Genomic DNA, 18,471 nt, shown 5'->3' on the forward strand with positions numbered 1-18,471 from the left:
CACAATTTATGTTCAAATTCTGATTTACTGTTTATTTTAAGTCTCAAAACATGTATTTTGAGTGAATTTTTTTATTTTTTAATCAATTAATTAATTTGTTGATATATCTAAGGATTGGTAGATATTAAAATTGACGAACAAATATTTTGAGAATTAAACTGAACAGTGTATCGAATTCGGAATTTCGTCATATTCAACGCATGAAGGGAGATTCACCCATTTACATATGAATTGAGGTGCTGTTAGTAAAACTTGGTGTGGTAATAGAATCTCTCAAAGAAAATCAGATCCTTCGAGGCCAAGGAAAGGCAACCAGCTATCTTACGCGCTAGAGACACACAGTTGGTAGAATTTCGTCGCCTCTTTCCTCTCGTCATCTTCTCACTTTTTTATTATTTTTTATTTATAATTTGATTATATTATCCAAAACTGAAATCTCTCATATAAATAGCAATAATCGAAATCAAATATCTCGATCCCTCAACCTTCATCTTTTTTAATCTCAGATCTTTGTTCAGGTTCTTCATTCTTGTTGCGGTTCTTGGATTCGTTTTAATAGCTAGGGTTCGGATCTTTGGTGGAGTTCAGCGATGTCGATGCTCGATTCTCTATTCAAACAGGGATTTAAAGCCGCCAAATGGTATAATTTTCGTTAATTTTAACTTGAATCTTTCAATTTGATGATCTGTTTCTAATGGAGTCTGGAGTTCGATTTATATTGTATTTTGTGATGAGTTAGGGTTTGTTAAAGTTGAATTTTTTTGTGCCATTAATCGAATTTTGTTTGATTCTCACTGCGTTTAGTTGGAAGATGGAGTCTGCAATTTAATAACTCAAAATTTCTCCCTTTATAATCCCAATTTAGTTAAATCGATCAAATGTTCGAATAATATGTTGGAGGTTTAGGTTTTTCCATCTGAAGGTTTAAATTATTGTTCTACTTTTCAGTAAAACTCTACTGAAGCTGACGATTCCACGCATAAAGCTTCTGCGAAATCGGAGAGAGATTCAGATAAAGCAGATGCGAAGAGACATTGCGAAGCTTCTCGAGAACGGGCAAGAGGCAACAGCTCGCATACGGGTAGAATAGTTTTTGTCTTAATTTATATTCTAGTATTCTCTGTCTGATTCAGATACACAAACATTTACATAATTAGGGATTAATTAATAATGATAAATCTTGTAGTCGAATAGCTTTCAATCAAGATCATAAAAGACAATAGATGTCTGAGATTTTGTTTTGATTTCGGACTCTTTCAAGAATTTTGATATTTTTAATTTCGATCAATTTCTCTTAGTCTTATATTAATTTCTACAGAATTTTGACTGAATATTAGAGATTCTTTGGAATTTTGGTATTTCATGTGGAAACCTTTGTAATTATTTGTGGAGCCGAATGGTACTGGTCAGCAAGGAGTACTGTTCATCTTTTAACATAGTGAAGAGCTTGTTGGGGGGTTGGAAGGGGGCCAGCAGCCACCCTGCCTAGAAGGTGGGTGTTCAGGGCAAAGCCCCCCAAAATAAATTTTCCCAAGGGTATTTTTGTAATTTCACTATTATGTAAAATCCTAGTTATGTTTCTTGGGGTATATATGTTTATCATTTTGGTGAAAGAGTTTAATCTGTTACTATGAGTTTTCTTTTCATATTGGAATCAATGTGATCCAGACGTACCTCAATCTTGAGGGAACCGCGTAAAATCTTTGTGTTTCTGTTTGTGATTGCGTCTTGTTTTCTTTCACTCGATTCATTTTCTTGGTTTGATTACCCTTGTTTTCTTAATGACGTTGATTTAAAAACCTGCTTTCAATTAATTATGATATTTTTTCTTTAAATTCTTTCAGGTGGAGCATATTATTCGGGAAGAGAAAATGATGGCAGCACAAGAGATAATTGAACTATTCTGCGAACTTATTGCTGTCCGCCTTCCTATTATTGAAACACAGAGGTTATTTACAATTCGATTATTTGTTTGAAAATACATTTTTGTTTGGATTGGTCACTTCATCATCATCATCATCAAGGCCTTGTCCCAAATATTTATAGTTGGCAGTGTGTATATTTTTCCTCCATTCAATTCTTTTTAAAGCATGTCTTTTGTTGGATTGCTTACTTGCATTGTTTAAAAATCAGTCTCCATACATGGCTCTTGGTTTTGGAGTCGAGATTTAAGCCTCACTCAGTGGAGGCTTTGTTCTCAACTCTATAAGCACATGCAGAGGCCTAACATATGAAAAATTATTCATTTTTTTTTAATTTTCACAAAATATGACTGATATTTATCTTCTATACTAAAAGATAAGCTAAAATACCTTCTTCCTTTTATTTAAACTAGTAAGTTTAAAATGCATGGTTTGGGACCCTGTGTAGCTTCAGCTAGATATATTTTCTAGTGATTAAATTTGTTAATAGTGTAGAAACTTAATTTTTGTTAATCAAATCTAATTCAAAGATTGTAGTGATACCCACAAAAAAAAAAGGTAGAGAGATAAACTTGTCATTGACTTAATCTTCTTTATTGCTAGGCTTGCTAAAAATACCCATTCACTTATTGGGTTGTACATCAAATGTATTAAATATTTAATTTAGGTTAAAAGTAAAATATGGCACAGAAATAAGTACTAAAGATCTTAAAATTATAATTGGAATCGTCTTTCTCCGTGCACTTCACTTAATGACTAACTGATGTTTTTAACGTCTTGCCTTGTGGTGAGCGATATTTGTGATAAATCATAAGAAATATAATCTTTTCATATAAATTTTAAAAGCTTTCTTAAGAAATGTTTAGGCGCATGCCTCACGTCTAATGGAGGTAAAAGGCCTCATACACCTCTTGCTTTCTACAACATTGATCAAATGTTTAACAGAGTACATGGAATAACATACATACGTTTTTGTTGAAACTTCTAATAACCAATAGTGAATTTTCACTCTAGGTCTTAAGATTGGATGAGTTATATTTGGTTGGAGACGCTTTTTCTAAAGTGGTATCTAGACATCTTTCTGTTGTGGCAGGCTTTCTTATACACACGACAGCCAAAAAGGGCCCACGCATTTAGTCACCTAAATATCACCCCATTTAGAAAGTTCAACCAGCATTCCGTATGTGTCAAAAAATTTGTTTTCTATTTGAAATTTAAAAAATGGAATGGTGAAATTCATACCGTAGAACTACAATATTCAATGGTTTTATTGTATTTTTCGATCGCTGTGCACAAGTTTGATTTGGTTAGGTTTTCTTGCATAGATATTTCCATAAAATTTGCATACTATTTATTTAAGTTCCACAGGAGCCAAACTCCATGGCTTAAATCTCCTTCAACCTTCTAAAAGATATTGACTGTAAATTACAAAATAAAATCTCTCAGTCGTTACTTGTTCTTCCAAGTTAAGATTTGTGTGATTTCAAAATTCAATATCTAAGATTGACAATCATCAGGGAGTGCCCTCTAGACTTGAAGGAAGCAATTTCCAGTGTGTGTTTTGCTGCACCTAGATGTGCTGACTTAGCCGAATTACAGCAAGTTCAGATACTATTTTCTTCCAAATATGGAAAGGAGTTTGTCTCTGCTGCAACTGAACTCATGCCTGATTGTGGTGTCAATCGTCAGGTTTTATAAATTTAATCTTACATTATAATTGAATTATAAGGATAACACTTCCCATACATCATTACCTGCTATTCTTATAATAAAATCCTTCTCGTGTTCATTAATTCTTGCAGCTAATCGAGCTTCTATCTGTTCGTGCCCCACCTGCTGAGGTTAAACTGAAGTTGTTGAAGGAAATTGCGGAAGAACACGAGTTAGAATGGGATCCAGATGCCTCAGAAACTGAACTCTTCAAGACGCACGAAGATCTACTTGTAAGTATTTTTTTTTTTTTTTTTTTTTTAATTTCCCTTCTGTTATAATCAAGGTTTGTTGGTGTCTTTTTGGCTGATCTTTGTATGTCTTATTTCTAACAGAATGGCCCAAATCAGTTCGTCAGTGGTTCTAAAGTACCTCTCCCCGAGAAAAAACATGATGAATCATTGCACTCCTCTGCTGTTGAAGATTTGCATGAAGAGTCCGATTCTGATTCAGGATTGGATTCACTAGATCTACCAGAAGTCCCAAAGGTATTGTTACGACCAAGCCCTGAGACTGGATCAGCCCCAGAAATGGTTACACCGCCTTGTCCTGCCCCTCCAGATTCTGAACTTCACCGTCAACGTTCAAACTCTTTTGTAGTCAATGAGAACATCACATGTGAACCGTACTTAGGACCTGAGTCAATCAAACCAGATGTTGTATCAGTTTCTTCCAATAGTAAAAGAGAAGACAAGCAGTTTCTCCCATTCATTGCTCCCCCATCACTGTCTTCTACTTCATTTCCTGCGAGGCAGAGTGAGCCAATCCCTTCTCTTGCAAGAACCAAGAGTGCCCTAAGTACTGCCTCCAATACCGTTGATCATGAATCAGCACCCATAACTTCCTCATTTCCTGTAAGGCAGAGTTCGCCAATCCCTTCTCTTGGTAGAACCAAAAGCGAGTTGAACGTAGACTTACAGGATGTCTTAGCTGCAGCTCATGCCGCTGCAGATTCTGCTGAACGTGCAGCAGCAGCGGCTCGTTCAGCAGCAAGTCTAGCACAGGTCAGAATCACCGAACTTATCAAGAAAAGGACCGACCGTGCTTCAGAGAACGATAACGATACATTACACGATGATAGTCCTGATCAATCTACCACTACAGAGAGACCACAGATTGATCATCAGAAGTCTTTTGGTGATACTGACAACGCCTCATATTCCTTGGATCCTCATCAAAGTCACGGATATAAAGAGGGATTAGAAACACTGAATCCCAATTCTTATGACACGCCCAATGTGGGATATGAATCACCACTTAGTGCTAGTGATCAAGTTCACAAGAAGTCTACTCATCACCAGCCTCAGCGGTTGACTTCAATGGAGGATGACCCTTATTTCTCCTACCCCAACTTGTTTACTAGACAGGACTCAAACCTTGGATCCGGTTCAGCAGATAATTCTCGATCTTCCCATGAGCTCTGAGTGCAATTATTTACCTACTAGAGTTTGTTTTTCAGCCATTACTGGTGAGGGGTATACATATTATTGAACTTTTACCCTATATTGGTGTTTACGTAATGCAGTATCCCGGAGTTTTTGTCTGTGTATTGTTGTATCATCAACGACACCTTATCTCAAATATTGAGGGCGACAACATGAATCCTTTTCCATCAATCATTTCTTATCGATTGCATCATATGGATGATTTTCAATTGGGGTCTAGTGAATTCTAACTGATTTTGTTGTAGAGAAACTTGCCTAATATAGCAAATACCGTATCTTGTTGGATGGATGGGCAGATTTTAGGATGCATCTTTGATATATAAAACACCTTGATTTCTGCTCCAGAAAATGAAAGTTGGTTTACTTGTTCTGTACTCGGCTCATGTGAGAAACGTAACTCCATGAGAAAATTAGTGCTGCCAGTAATCAAGGAAATATATTGCTATCATTCACGATGCAACTGTGTTCTGTGGGTATTGAGCAAGCTATTCGGATGACTTTAATTTACAATTTCATGCCCTCTTAAGTTTGTCTTTAATACGTTGATGTGGTGAATCTGGAGTTTCCATCTGGATTAGCAGCAGTAGAGGGATTTCCACATTCAATCTGCATCGTAGACAGACTACCATTCGAGAACAGTAGGCACACATGGATAATTCAAAACCTAATAAGAGTATGCAATAGAACTGCTAGGGCATGCAGTCTTAGCTAACCTGGAAAACAATCCTGGTGGCTGACAAAGTAGCGCAACGGAACACCAAAGTGGCTGCAGAGATACCCCAGGGTAGAACCAAGGTTCTTAGGTGGGTATCTGTATTCTGATATGGTGCAACTGTCTTCCATGCAACTTAAGCCAACAACAACAACAACAAATTATCCCAAAGATTTGGGATTGGATTAACGAAACATGCATCTTCCAATCTGCTCTCACTTGCTAGCTTTGTAATCAGGACTTCCTATTAAAAAGTGTCGTTCTCACTGAGAAACCTCAATCCGTTGGTTCAAGAGCTGACCCTTTTTAGGACCTAACTTCGAGGTTGAAGTCAGATTTTTCTGTCCACTTTGTCCGACATTCTTATATTAGAAGATAATTTAAACCTGCCATAATAATAATAATAATAATAATAATATGAGGATGATTGCTACAACCATCGGTAATAATGGGGTCAGGTGGGAACTGCCTAAACTTAAATGTTGATAAAATCATATGTAACTGCTTGCTTTAAGGTTTACCAAAAAATAAAAAAATACTTTGTTCCAGTTTAAATAAACATGATAATTGAAGACTGAATAAAATGGATGGGAAGCGATAATCAATGCAGACAAGTTGAAGTAGCACAGATCATAACAAGAATCAATCGGAGGACCAATATTAATTTTAGGCCCCGAGTACATTATATGGGAGGGTGCCATGATTGCTGCAATATGCCATTTTCAAAGCACACAGCAACATACAATTTATCTTGCTTTTATTTTTCTTTTTCCTGTAATGGTGAACCTAATCCCTGACGAGAATACAGCCGTGGATGGAAATCGTAAATGACCTGTACAGTAGGAACAGATCCCACACAAAAAAGAAAATAAAAGACAGGAAACATTATGCTCTTGCTTGGTTTGTTTATGTAACCTACTGCAAAGTATTAGTCATCTTATGAATCCTTACTTACTATCAGACAGCTCTGTTCAGATTACAAACCAATTGCATTACATAAACATTGAGATACACTGGTGCGCTCCCTAGTGCGAGTTTGAATGTTCCCTCTCCAGCACTCAAAAGGTTAAACTGCCACAGCATCTTTTTAAACATTACACCGTCACCCAGAAATGGCTGTAGCAGAGGATACAAATGGGGCAGCACAAATATTCATTATGCACAAATGTGATGAATTGCATTTTTTTCATTTTTTTTTTTTTGGATACAGGATGTGGGGGCTGCTTACACATGACTTAAAAACCCAGGGAGGTGGTAAGTAAGAAAAAAAATATATAGGAAGGGGGTGTAAATAATTTCCTTCTTTACTTCAGCCATGGCGATTTCTATCTTGGGCCGGACAATTCGACAGCATGGAGATTGTCGGTAGAGTCGACGATCCATTCAGAATTTCGGTGAGGGGCAAGCTCAACCTCCTGTCGAACCACCTCCACCTTCTGCCATTCTTCCCACCTCTCTGCCAATCCATCACCTTCAAGCATTCTCACCACCTCTGACATCTTGGGCCGTTCCATTGGAGAACCTTGTGTGCAAAGCAGAGCGACCTGGATTAGTTGCTCCACTTCAGCATCAATATAGTTGTCTTTTAGATCGGGATCAACCAACATGTCCAACTTCTTCTCTTTCAGAAGTCCTTTTACCTGAAAAAGGACACACATTGGTTTAGTCAGGTCATGAAAGTTTACCCTTTATAACTGACCTATCTGACAACGTGATGCTATCAAGATTCTCTTTCCCTTCGCTGTTGTGTGTTGATGGAGATTCATGAACTTTACATTCAAGACTTACTAAATGATAAACTCATGAGGGTACATGTAAACCAAAAAATGGAAATGAAGTAACACATACCCAGTCAAGCAACATAACATCATCATCATTTGCAAGCCGAGCAAGATCAAATGCTCTTTGTCCAGTGATAAGCTCTAGAAGCATGATACCGTATCCAAAAACATCAGTCTTTTCTGAAGACTTTCCTGTAGAGAGATACTCTGGGGCTATATGCCCAATCGTGCCTCGCACAGCAGTGGTCACATGGGTATCCTTGTAATCCATAAGTTTAGCCAACCCAAAGTCCCCGACAACTGCTTCAAACTCCTCATCCAATAAAATATTAGCAGCTTTTACATCACGATGGATAATCTTTGGGTCACAATGATCATGCAAATAAGAAAGCCCTCTCGCAGATCCCAATGCAATTCGCTTCCGGGTTGGCCAATCAAGTGGGGGTTCTGCTTCCGCACGTTCTATAAGAATGCATCAAAATATGAAATGAGTAAACCATATTATCAAGAACAAGAATGGTTACAAAATGTATGAAATAGCCAAACTCAAACACGAGAACATAATACATGAAAACATAGAAATCAACAAAAAGAATGTAGATATATGCAAGCAAGTAGTACCTCTTAAACAAGATGCAACACTACCATTAGCCATGTAGGGATACACAAGCAACCGTTCGGTCGGAGTCATGCAGAAACCACGTAAACGTAGGAGGTTTCGATGTACAGCCATGCTGATCATCTCTACTTCTGTCTGAAACTGCAACTCTCCCCCGGGTGTACGCTCCTCTTTTAGTCGTTTTACTGCCACTAGTGTACCATCCGCTAGACGTCCCTTGTACACCTTACCAAACCCGCCTCTACCCAATATGTTTTTGTTGCTAAAAGTATCAGTTGCAACTTGTAGTTCTCGGAGAGAAAACCTTTTAAGTTGGCCCAGATGAACTTCTGGGTCCTCTTCAGCTGTGAAAAAAAAATGCAAATAAGTTATAATGCATTTGCACCATAAGTTCAAAAAAATATTTTTTTTTTTGATAGGTATAGGGTTAGTGGTTAGCAAATGCAGTTAGATTCAAGGGGATTTGAACCTAGGACGTGGGAACAACACTTCATAAGTTCAATTTACCGCATTGTTCGATTGAATAACTAACCGGGTACGTCAAAGAAATTTTCTTGTGGTTTCCGTCGACGCCACCATGCAAACCCAATAGCAGGGGCAGCAAACAGTAAGGCAGCACCAGCAGCCACTCCCCCAGCAATCGCTCCAGTGCTAGTGGCACTGTTTCCTGCAATTTAACAAAAAACATATGATTAATTCAAACAGGAAGCAATCTCAATCAGATTACAACCATGGAAACAGTATACAACAGCTTGAGTTATGAGCTTATTAAACCCTAAACTTTTTATAGTACCATCCATTTCAACTCGGGGAACTGCTGCAAAGTACCAAAAATAGTAAAGGATCTGTTTTTTTGGTTGAAGATTTTGTATTTAAACAGGATCTAGTATGTGATGATTGAGGGACCTGTAATTGTTTGTTTCTGTTTTATTTATGTTTCATTCTTGTAAGTCGACATCTTGGCCATTGTTTTGCTCTGCCTTTATCAATTAAAATTTTTTTGCCTATAAAAAAAACATACACACAATGCAAACTCATCTTCCAATTACACTTCCAAATGCAATGGAAACATATGAAGGTTTCTTCTTTCAGTCCAAATCAGGCCAAAAGGTAAAACAAGGGCAACAAAACATCAGCTCCAACTAAGACATTATCAAATGAAACTAAAAATAAAATCACCTGGAGATGAAACTGGTGGTGGTGGGACAAATGGAGGAGGTGGAGAAAATGGAGGAGATCCTGGGCAAGGTTTTCCGGTCACAGGTCCACATAGACCCCGGTTATTAGCAAAACTGTAAATCAGGAAATAGTAGACATTATATAACATGTGTAGTCTGAATCACCCGAGACCACTACCATTCACAAATCAGAAACAGACCTGATAGGAGTGAACAAAGAAAAAGAACCATTGTCTGGAACCGGTCCTGATAAATGGTTGTTGGATAGATCCCTGCATGCCACATTGCAAAATGTTTATGGCACATTCTAGAAAACAAAGCACTGCCAAAAAGAAAATTTTTGGAAAGAAACAAAAATGAGATCAAATTGGTACGTACAGAACTTGCAGTGCAGTAACGTTGGTCAAGGACATTGGAATGCCACCCGACAGGGTGTTATTGTTAAGCCGACTATCCTTACACAGACATTTCAAGAACAATGTTAAGTTCCAAATTTTCAGAATCTCAATGCATAGATCAAATGGAGCTGAAACACACAAACAAACAGCCATATGGAGGGGGATCTCTATGCTTAAGCATGTGTTAATTCCAAAATTTCTATTCATCTGGATACTGGTTTGTCTTTCTTAATAATGATGGATCAGTTTTAGAGCAGTTCATAAATATATTTTAAGTATTCAAAGAAAAAAGTATTGACTAGTCAGACTGGATGAGCTAGAAATGCCTACTCCACGTACTTACAACTATTGTGGATAAGATATACTGTTAGAATCATCTCCAAGAAACACCACACTTTCAAAATTCCTAACCATATCCAATGTTTACCTAAAATAAAGGTTCAACAGAAATGCCTGGACTCTTCATCTTCAACTTAAATTTGCATAAGATAAGGATCGTAGGAATGGATTCATCATTTGTGAGAGTGGTCTCAACAGTATATGATTTGATTATCTCACTAGAGAGTTTCACTTTTTCAAAGCATTGGCAGTTTATTAGATAAATTGCCAAAATAGCTCCAAAATTTCCTGACCCATTTCATGCATTCATCCCTCAGACCCTCACTAAAAAAAATGTACTTTCTTAAATGAAAGTTATAGCATTACCGTAGCATTTGAAATTCTGGCCCACCATCTCTCATCAATACAAATCCGTCAAAAGTTTATGCTGCTTGACTGATAATGTCTTGAAGACTAGGAAAGGAGTGCAGATTTGCTGCACCTCATGTACTTTAAAGTACTCTAGAACTTTTCATGACACGTTTACACATGTATATGAATACGAGTTTGCAAGGTAGGAGCCATTCTCTACGAAAACTCTTTGCTTGGATAAAAGATCGTGCATATGGGAAGAGGAATCGTACTAAAGATTTACAATGGATACTAACCCTGATATTTCACATTTTCTAATCTATAATGAGAATTGTAAAAATGAGTTTTAACAGTTTTGATTGCAGATATTACAATAACTCCAGAAAAAATATTTTTCTAATCTTTTTTATTTCCAATTTAGTTATACTTGCATGTAGAACATGTATGTAAGAATGTATGGACTCAAAGATTTGGGGGGAAAAGAAAAACATGAACTCTTGCTCCTTGAATGCTGCGAAAACCCTGAAATCTTGCTTCTTGATTCTTGACTTTTGCTTCTTAAGCGTGATGTAGATGATTTGAGTAGAAGGAAAGAATATGTAGCATATTGTTATAAAAAAAAAAAGTAAATTAGAACTTAGAAATGAGTTAAAATGAGAGCAGAACTTATAACAGTAATCATGATGAAATGGAAGAGATGTTTTTGATACATTATGTAAAACAATCGGATTTTTGTCGAGATCTAATCAAAGGATCCACGCACTCTCAAATACATAAAACAGTTATTTGGGAACTGTTTCAAGTAAATGTGTATTCCCAGCTTTATTTGGACATGGTGGGGGCTTTCAATAATGATGATGCTCACAAACCAATCTTCTCATTTCAGATTTTAATCAAACAGGACAATAATGAAGGTTTTTCTTGATGAATAAACAAGAATCGAAAGCCCTACCTCAAAGGGGGTAGAACTAATTACTGATTATCTGGAATACAGAAATTAAAAAATGCTTCAGAGCAAAAACAATGTTGCTCTAATCACATTTGCTAAAATAAAAAATACATCACCAGGTAAAATTTACCTACTGCAAGATGACGAGACTTCGAATGAAAACAATGTCAGAAAACAGGAAAAAAAAAAAAAAAACAGAAAGCAAAGACAAATAAAAATTCAAAGATCCAAGTAAATGAGGAGAAGGATAAGTGGTCATACAGGAAACGCAGCTTTGTCAACTTGCCCAAGGTTTCTGGAATGGGACCAGTGAAATTGTTTAGGTAAAGATCCAAGCTCACTAAGCTTGTCAAGTTTCCAAGGTCACTAGGAATCGTTCCACTTATGTTATTACTATAAAGTTCCCTGTCATAAACGAAAGAGGCAAATTCAATCATTTTGTAATCTGAAAGGATTAGAAGAATATCACTAAAACCTCTAAGAGGAAAGCATAAAAACACCATCCATATACAAAATACACACACGGCATCATGCATTTGAAGTGATTATTGATCAAAAGAATATGACATAGAACACACATTTTTGAAAGAAAATATTATTATGTGCATAATATGAGCAATACAACACAAGGTGCAAAATGGCATATGCACATGAACACACATCTTGAATTCTAGAACCAATTAATGGCGAAGTTCTCAACATGATGTAATCTGTAGTTGCAATAGCAACATCATTACAGCAGGTTAGGGTTTCAACCTGCTAGCCCCGAAATATTTGCCACCGGAAGCAGCTTCGACCTCACCTAATTGGAAATCTTTTCTACCCAACGATTTTTTTTATATGGATAAATGCAAATTTAATTAAAAGTGTTCGAGATGCAAAACCGAGGAACAACGAAGAAAACCCCCAAGAATTACACAGGAGCAATTCTACTCACCCAGTCCCATCAATCCATAAAATCCTCAAAAAAGACCCCCTAAACTCTTTAAATCACCTCACACCAAAGAATCAAAATACCCATGATATATACTATTACATCCTGAAGAGGAAGCTCCTTGCCCTAAAAAATCCTCCAATTCCTCTCTTTCCATATGCCCCAACAAACGGCGAAAGGATCTTTTCCAACCAACAATGAGATGATCAGTGCAAGTTGATTTTCCGCTGATAGGCATAAAGATAGTAACCATGTGTTTAAGATATTTGTGCTTGAGTAACCACCAGTTACGAAGAGAAAAGGTAATGGCAGGGGTTATTGTACCAAAGTAAGTCCAGTTGCATGGTTACCAATAAAATCTCATAGTGGTTCTTGGAAGTTTAAGCACAGAAAGTGTGCATCTTAATGTAATATTGTAGGAAACCCTGATTGGAAAGATAGAAGCAATAAAGTATTGAGACACTCTTGTTGTTGGATCCTTTTTTACACTTTCATCAAAAGAAGCTAAATTTTTTGAATTTTATACAGTGATAACACATTCATAGTGATTGGGAGTCCATGAGTATAGTTGTACACAAAAATATGTGATATCAAATCTACTGCCGAATTTGGTAACACATGCATGATAACAAGTACAGTTCTACAACAGGTTAAACAAATTCTATTCTTTAAAGAAGACTTACAAGTACTGCAAATTTTTAAGCTGACCAAGTTGTGGAACCAGTTGACCAGACAATGCAGCATTTCCAAGATCGCTGAAAGAAGAGATGGAAAGATAATTACTATCAGATAAGCTAGCTAATCACAAACGTTACAAACCCGGTGATGACTTGCAACATATGCACATAACATTGAAATCTCATTCAGAAGGAAAACTGCTTACACTCTTATAACACTATTTTCAATGTTGCATGTAACATGAAACCATGTGCACGGATTGACAAGGGTAGGATCCCAACTCTGCAACACATTACTAGGATCATTCAAATTAGCCCGTAGACTATGTAAAGCATCACCTGTTGACAGATAAATGCAAGTCATCAGCATCCTCAATTGCCACAACAAAACTTACTTACAATATAATGGGTGGACTATGGATATCCTTCAGACAAAAAAGTGGACCAAAAATTTATAAAAACCAAAACAGGAGGGAAATTCAGAAAGTTCTAGCAAGTTCTGAAGATATGAATCACCCAAAATATACACAATTTATTTATAGAGTTCTGAAGATAAAGGTCTGGTTAACAGCCATTTTATCCCATTAAGATCTACGCCCCTAAAGAGCTAATGAATTGCAATCATCCACTAACAACTTATCATTACTAATATCACTCGCTCATAGCTGAAATCAAACCCAACTGAAGTCCTTGATTTGACCTCATTCATAGTTTGGAGAAATTAAGCTTCTTGTAACCAAAAGAAGCTACTCGCAATCATTAAAACCCTAAAAATGTAACAAGGTAGCAACGCTAAATTTTAATCCAATACAGTTCTTCGAATCCCCAAATTTTCAGATTTGAGATAGAATTCAGAAATAAGACGAGCTAAACAGGGCAGATAAAAAACCAGAAACCTTATTACCAAATTTGAACATGTTTATCCCCTTATGAATTACTTCATCGAAACAGAAATCAGAATTGCATCAGCAATTATAAAATCAGTTCTTCTATAAATAAATAAATCATATTTGCTTCAGATCAACAGTTCAACACCACAAACAAAGATCTAAATCTCACAAAACTTTAGAAGAAAAAACAAACGAGTAAAAGATCAGAACAAACCTTCCGTATTAGCATAGATCGTGGTCAATGGATGTAACACCAGAATCAACCAGATTAGAACATAAGTCGCAATTTCTCGCTCCATGACTCTCATGTTTCTGAGTTACTCCAGCTCAAATCCCTCCCTATTTCAACAACTTCATCAATATTCCTCTCAGATCCACAGCAATTCCACTTGAACACTCTAAAACCGCATCAGATAAACCCTAATTTTCGAAAACCCTAGCTCATCGATCCACTTTTGTAGAAAAAAAAAAAAAAAAAAAAACTCAACAAAATCACCACCATTTTTTCAAGAAAAACATCGAAAGAATCAAAATCCAAAGCCTGATCTCGTCAAAAACCAAAATAGATTAAACAAAACAGATGATTTTCACAGAAATTTCCCCACCATCTTCGTTATTTGCTCTCTGACTTTTTTTTCTTTTTTTTCTCTCTCTTACTTTGAAAATGGTTCGATTATCTTTTTGTTGTCTTTCTGGCGATCTTAAGAGACTAGCGAGGCTGGCGTGCAGTGCTTCAGCTGCCCTAGTGTAGCTGCCCGAGTGTGGCTGCCCGTTGCCCGAACCTTAGTCAAAACCCCTCTCTATCGCTCTCTCTCTCGCTCATGCGGAAAAAGACCTAACCGGGAACCAGTTCGGTCAAATACGCCGTTACGGGCCCACTCATGCCACATCGGATGCGGTCAAAACTATTATTAAATATTCCGACAGAATTACCATTAAAGAAATGTCAAATCGGACTTTTTAATAGTTTGAGTCCGAATTCGAATCCGAAACATGAGTCAGACCAGGGGATTCGATACGTCTACGGTCTACTCATGATGCTGGTGAGCCGTCACCTTCCAAATGAATCATCTTTTTTTAAGTGGACAATGTGGGTCTCGTTTTGGAGATATATGAGGTAATAAATTACTTATTTTGATCAATTAAATGTGGCCCTGGATCTATATATGAATGAAATTGATGGATCTACTCTTTAGGGTTCAGGTTGGTCGGGTTGTCTGTGCTCAAAACCAGCCCAGCTTAATTTTTAGTGGGGCTCAACCCATACCCAAAAGAAATTATCCCAAGCCCAACCCAAGTTTGGCTTGCTTCCAACCACGTTGTAACCCAATTTCACTTTGAAAAAATAAAAAAATCATTACTTTGTTAAAAGAGTTGCGATTCAGAATCACATAGCAACATACAATCCCTACGTGGTAAGTTTTAATTGGAGATCAAACCCATCGGACTATATGAAACCAGTAACTTAATAAGCACTTAGCATCTTATTATTCTTTTATCAAGTAAGAATGGCCTGAGTGAAATGATAAAATCATCTCACATCCAGATCGTTCATCCACGTTATCTACATGCATCTTGAGACAAGCACATGACATCATTTGAAAGAATGTTATCTTATTAAAAAAAATTCTAATTTAAGAGAATTTTTTTTTATTTTTATGTAATTATTAATTTGGATAATGGTAATATGAACAATTGTAACTTAATTTGGATTAGAAATCTTTTAGGATTTTTATATTTAAAAACTTTGAGATCATTGTAAAAAGAGAAAAAAATAGAGGAAAATGGAGAAAAAAATTAAGAGGAATTTATGTAACTATAAGATTTAAACGACTCCTCGAATTTGTAGATGTAAGCACATTTGTCGAATCATGTAAAAAATACTTGTCTTCTTCATTTTTTTGTATTTTTTTTATTAGTTTGTGGATTAAATGATAAAATTGTGATCGAGGTCGATATATCATAAAATTGACCTCCACAATTGGCATCATCTATGGAAGACAGAACAAGGGACATGACATACATCTGGCGAGGATAATTGTAAGAATGAATACAATTCCACGGGGGAGTTGGAGGTGGATGTTAATATCAACCCTTAAGGATTTAGGATTTGAGATGGGGTTTGGTCGAAAGGTGAATCGCAATCAAATCGGAGAATGGATCAAGGTCGTAAGAAAGGGATGAGAAGGTTCTTTAGGGTTGAAAAAAAAGGGGGAAGAAAAAGAAAGGGACAGAGGTGAGTTCTTGATTTGGCAAGAGGAAGACACAAGTTATTCTATGGTGAGGGTTAGGGATGATGCACCTGCTCCAACTGTTGAAGAAATCATCTTGTGGTCCAAACCACTGGATGGTTTGGAAGAATTGAAGAGTTCATCAAAGATTTTTGATTGGGTTGCTAAACCCCTTGATTTGGATTGACTGGAAAAACTATTTCAAGAATTTTTGCAAAATTGTGTAAGATGGAGAAGGAAGTTGATGAAGTGTCACAACGGTGGTAATGGTTATAGAACCATGTTTTCGATGGTTGAAAAGTGAGGGGATCAAAAGAGACAGTGATTAGGCCTTCTCCATGTTGGAGCTCCACCATCTTCGTCTGCAAAAGAACTGGAGATTAAGATAAAGAAACAAAGAAGATGAAGTTTAAAAAGTTATTTTACTTTGTGCCTCATACACATCAATCTTTGATGTGTAAAGAATAAAAATTGAAGCTATGCGTTTCTTTGCCCATTATATTTGATGTGCATAGAAATCTTTTAGTGGAAAAATTAAAAATAAGGGCCTTAAAAGGTCAATGAGGGTTGGATTGAATTAGTAGTTGACCATGTCATTTTTGATGTATGGGACAAGTTTCTTTGAAAACTATGAAAAATGGAGATAAATGTCTAATAGCATAATGGTATTAATAAGGTAAGATGGAGTGATATTTCTGCGAATTAGATTTGGATCCAAATATTAAACTATGATCTAACAAATACTCGATCCAATTATTATCGAATAGATTCCAAATCACCCTACCCTAATTGACAATCCTGTAAAGATTGCCATCAAGATGGACCAGATAAGTATACAAGGTCTCCCTTACAAATGCAATCAACATATATTAAGAGTGAGAAACCAAACCATTTCATGCATAAAATGATTTGTTAAAAGACCGTGATCCAACAATCGAACCCTCGCATTGACGAAAGAGGTACATGACCTGATATTCCATGACCTCTATTGTAGAAAAAACTTTTATAGTGTCATCCTCCAATAAATAATGTGCCCAAGCGAGCGATAAGAGAGCATGTGTTTATAGATAAATAATGTTTGAAAGCAAATGAATGTAATTTTCAATTTTCTAAGTTGAAGTTTTATATCCTATTTACTTCGTCATTGATTGTCTTTTATAGAAAATATATACCACAGGCCAAACATCACTAGATCGAAGAAAGAAAGAGCAGAGACGAGAGTAACTCTTTTTTAAAGCGTGCAACAATTTAGAATCCAAAGAACAACAGAGATGAAAGGATATTTCGTAACATTTATATATTGATCCCTAGAAAATTTTGTCTTCTACAGTCAACCAAGAATGTGAGCAACATGGTTAGTAGGAACATTTAGTGGCTAATTGATCTTCAAAGATATTCCCTAAAGATTTCCCAAGAAATTGATGTCAAGGGGACAATTTCTCATCCCATATTAGGACTGGCTACAGATCGGATCAATATCGATCCTAATTTTTTTTTAAAACATGTACCTAAATCGATAAGGCATTTTTACTTACCAATATGATTTTTTACCTATGAATGCCCACATGATCTTGATATATTTATATTTGATTCGACAGCTCGAAAAGAAAAGTGGAATGAACGAGATTCGACGATAGCTCGAACGTAAATAGATATTGAATGAAAAAAGAAATGATGAATATCCACACCTCCATCAGAGCACATGCTTTATTTTCAAATTATCCATGTTAAAAAAAATTAAAAATATAAAATCATATAAAATTTTAAAAAATTCTTTTTTCAACTACACATATGGAGGAAACCAATAATACTAAAATATTTTATCTATATGTATTTAGCAAAATCCTCGAGGGATTTCGTTTTTTTTTTTTTTACAGTACTTCACAATGCATTGACATGGTTGCCATGGATGCCAAAGTTATGTTTCCTCGAGATACAAGTGAAAAGCATCTATGGTTATGTGCGCACCTCCTCGTCAGTGCAGTGTGAAACGCAGTGAAAAACAAAGTCCCCCCTAAATATGACTCATGTATTTATATGAAATTAAGAATAATAATAAAAATATTAATATATGTTCAGATCGATTTTTTTTCCAGGCACAAATTGGGATACGTCCGAATTCAATTCAAAATTGTATCGGATATAAGACTTCAATCTGATCCAAAAAATCTGATTTTTCATGTTTTTCTCGGATCGGATCAATTTGAACCAGTTCACACATCGAGTATAATTCGGATCATGGACGCTTGATATCCAACGTGGTTGCACCCTCGAAAAGTCCTTTAAAATATCGGCTGGGTCACTTATTTCACTACTTCCAAAACCATTCCTACCA

General features: G+C 36.2%; 2 protein-coding genes across 4 annotated transcripts; one reads left to right on the plus strand and one right to left on the minus strand.

The window, feature by feature from the left end:
* Positions 1-365: 365 nt before the first annotated feature.
* LOC147404046 (Regulator of Vps4 activity in the MVB pathway protein) lies at positions 366-5,248 on the plus strand. 2 transcript variants are annotated; one of them, XM_086439883.1, is made up of 6 exons: positions 366-640; positions 949-1,081; positions 1,845-1,948; positions 3,440-3,611; positions 3,725-3,865; positions 3,968-5,248. In XM_086439883.1, exons 1-6 carry the CDS (start codon positions 591-593, stop codon positions 5,054-5,056), a joined length of 1,689 nt encoding a protein of 562 aa, XP_086296009.1. In that variant the 5' UTR covers positions 366-590; the 3' UTR covers positions 5,057-5,248. The 2 variants fall into 2 exon arrangements, with proteins under 2 accessions (XP_086296009.1, XP_086296010.1); XM_086439884.1 differs by lacking the exons at positions 366-640; positions 949-1,081 and adding an exon at positions 1,149-1,492.
* Positions 5,249-6,717: 1,469 nt separating this feature from the next.
* On the minus strand, positions 6,718-14,718 carry LOC147404047 (LRR receptor kinase BAK1). Of its 2 annotated transcripts, XM_086439881.1 has the most exons (12): positions 14,511-14,718; positions 14,120-14,357; positions 13,222-13,354; positions 13,022-13,093; positions 11,666-11,809; positions 9,746-9,817; positions 9,568-9,639; positions 9,369-9,481; positions 8,722-8,856; positions 8,192-8,533; positions 7,638-8,032; positions 6,718-7,429 (listed from the first exon to the last, which is right to left on the minus strand). In XM_086439881.1, the coding sequence occupies exons 2-12, from the start codon at positions 14,211-14,213 to the stop codon at positions 7,115-7,117; spliced, it is 1,887 nt and encodes a 628-aa protein (XP_086296007.1). In that variant the 5' UTR covers positions 14,214-14,357; positions 14,511-14,718; the 3' UTR covers positions 6,718-7,114. The 2 variants fall into 2 exon arrangements, with proteins under 2 accessions (XP_086296007.1, XP_086296006.1); XM_086439880.1 differs by having other exon boundaries at positions 14,120-14,718.
* Positions 14,719-18,471: the final 3,753 nt, after the last annotated feature.

Source organism: Akebia trifoliata, chromosome 4 (assembly GCF_017979445.1).
Source record: "Akebia trifoliata isolate Shusen 1 chromosome 4, ASM1797944v1, whole genome shotgun sequence".
Classification (NCBI taxonomy): domain Eukaryota; kingdom Viridiplantae; phylum Streptophyta; class Magnoliopsida; order Ranunculales; family Lardizabalaceae; genus Akebia; species Akebia trifoliata.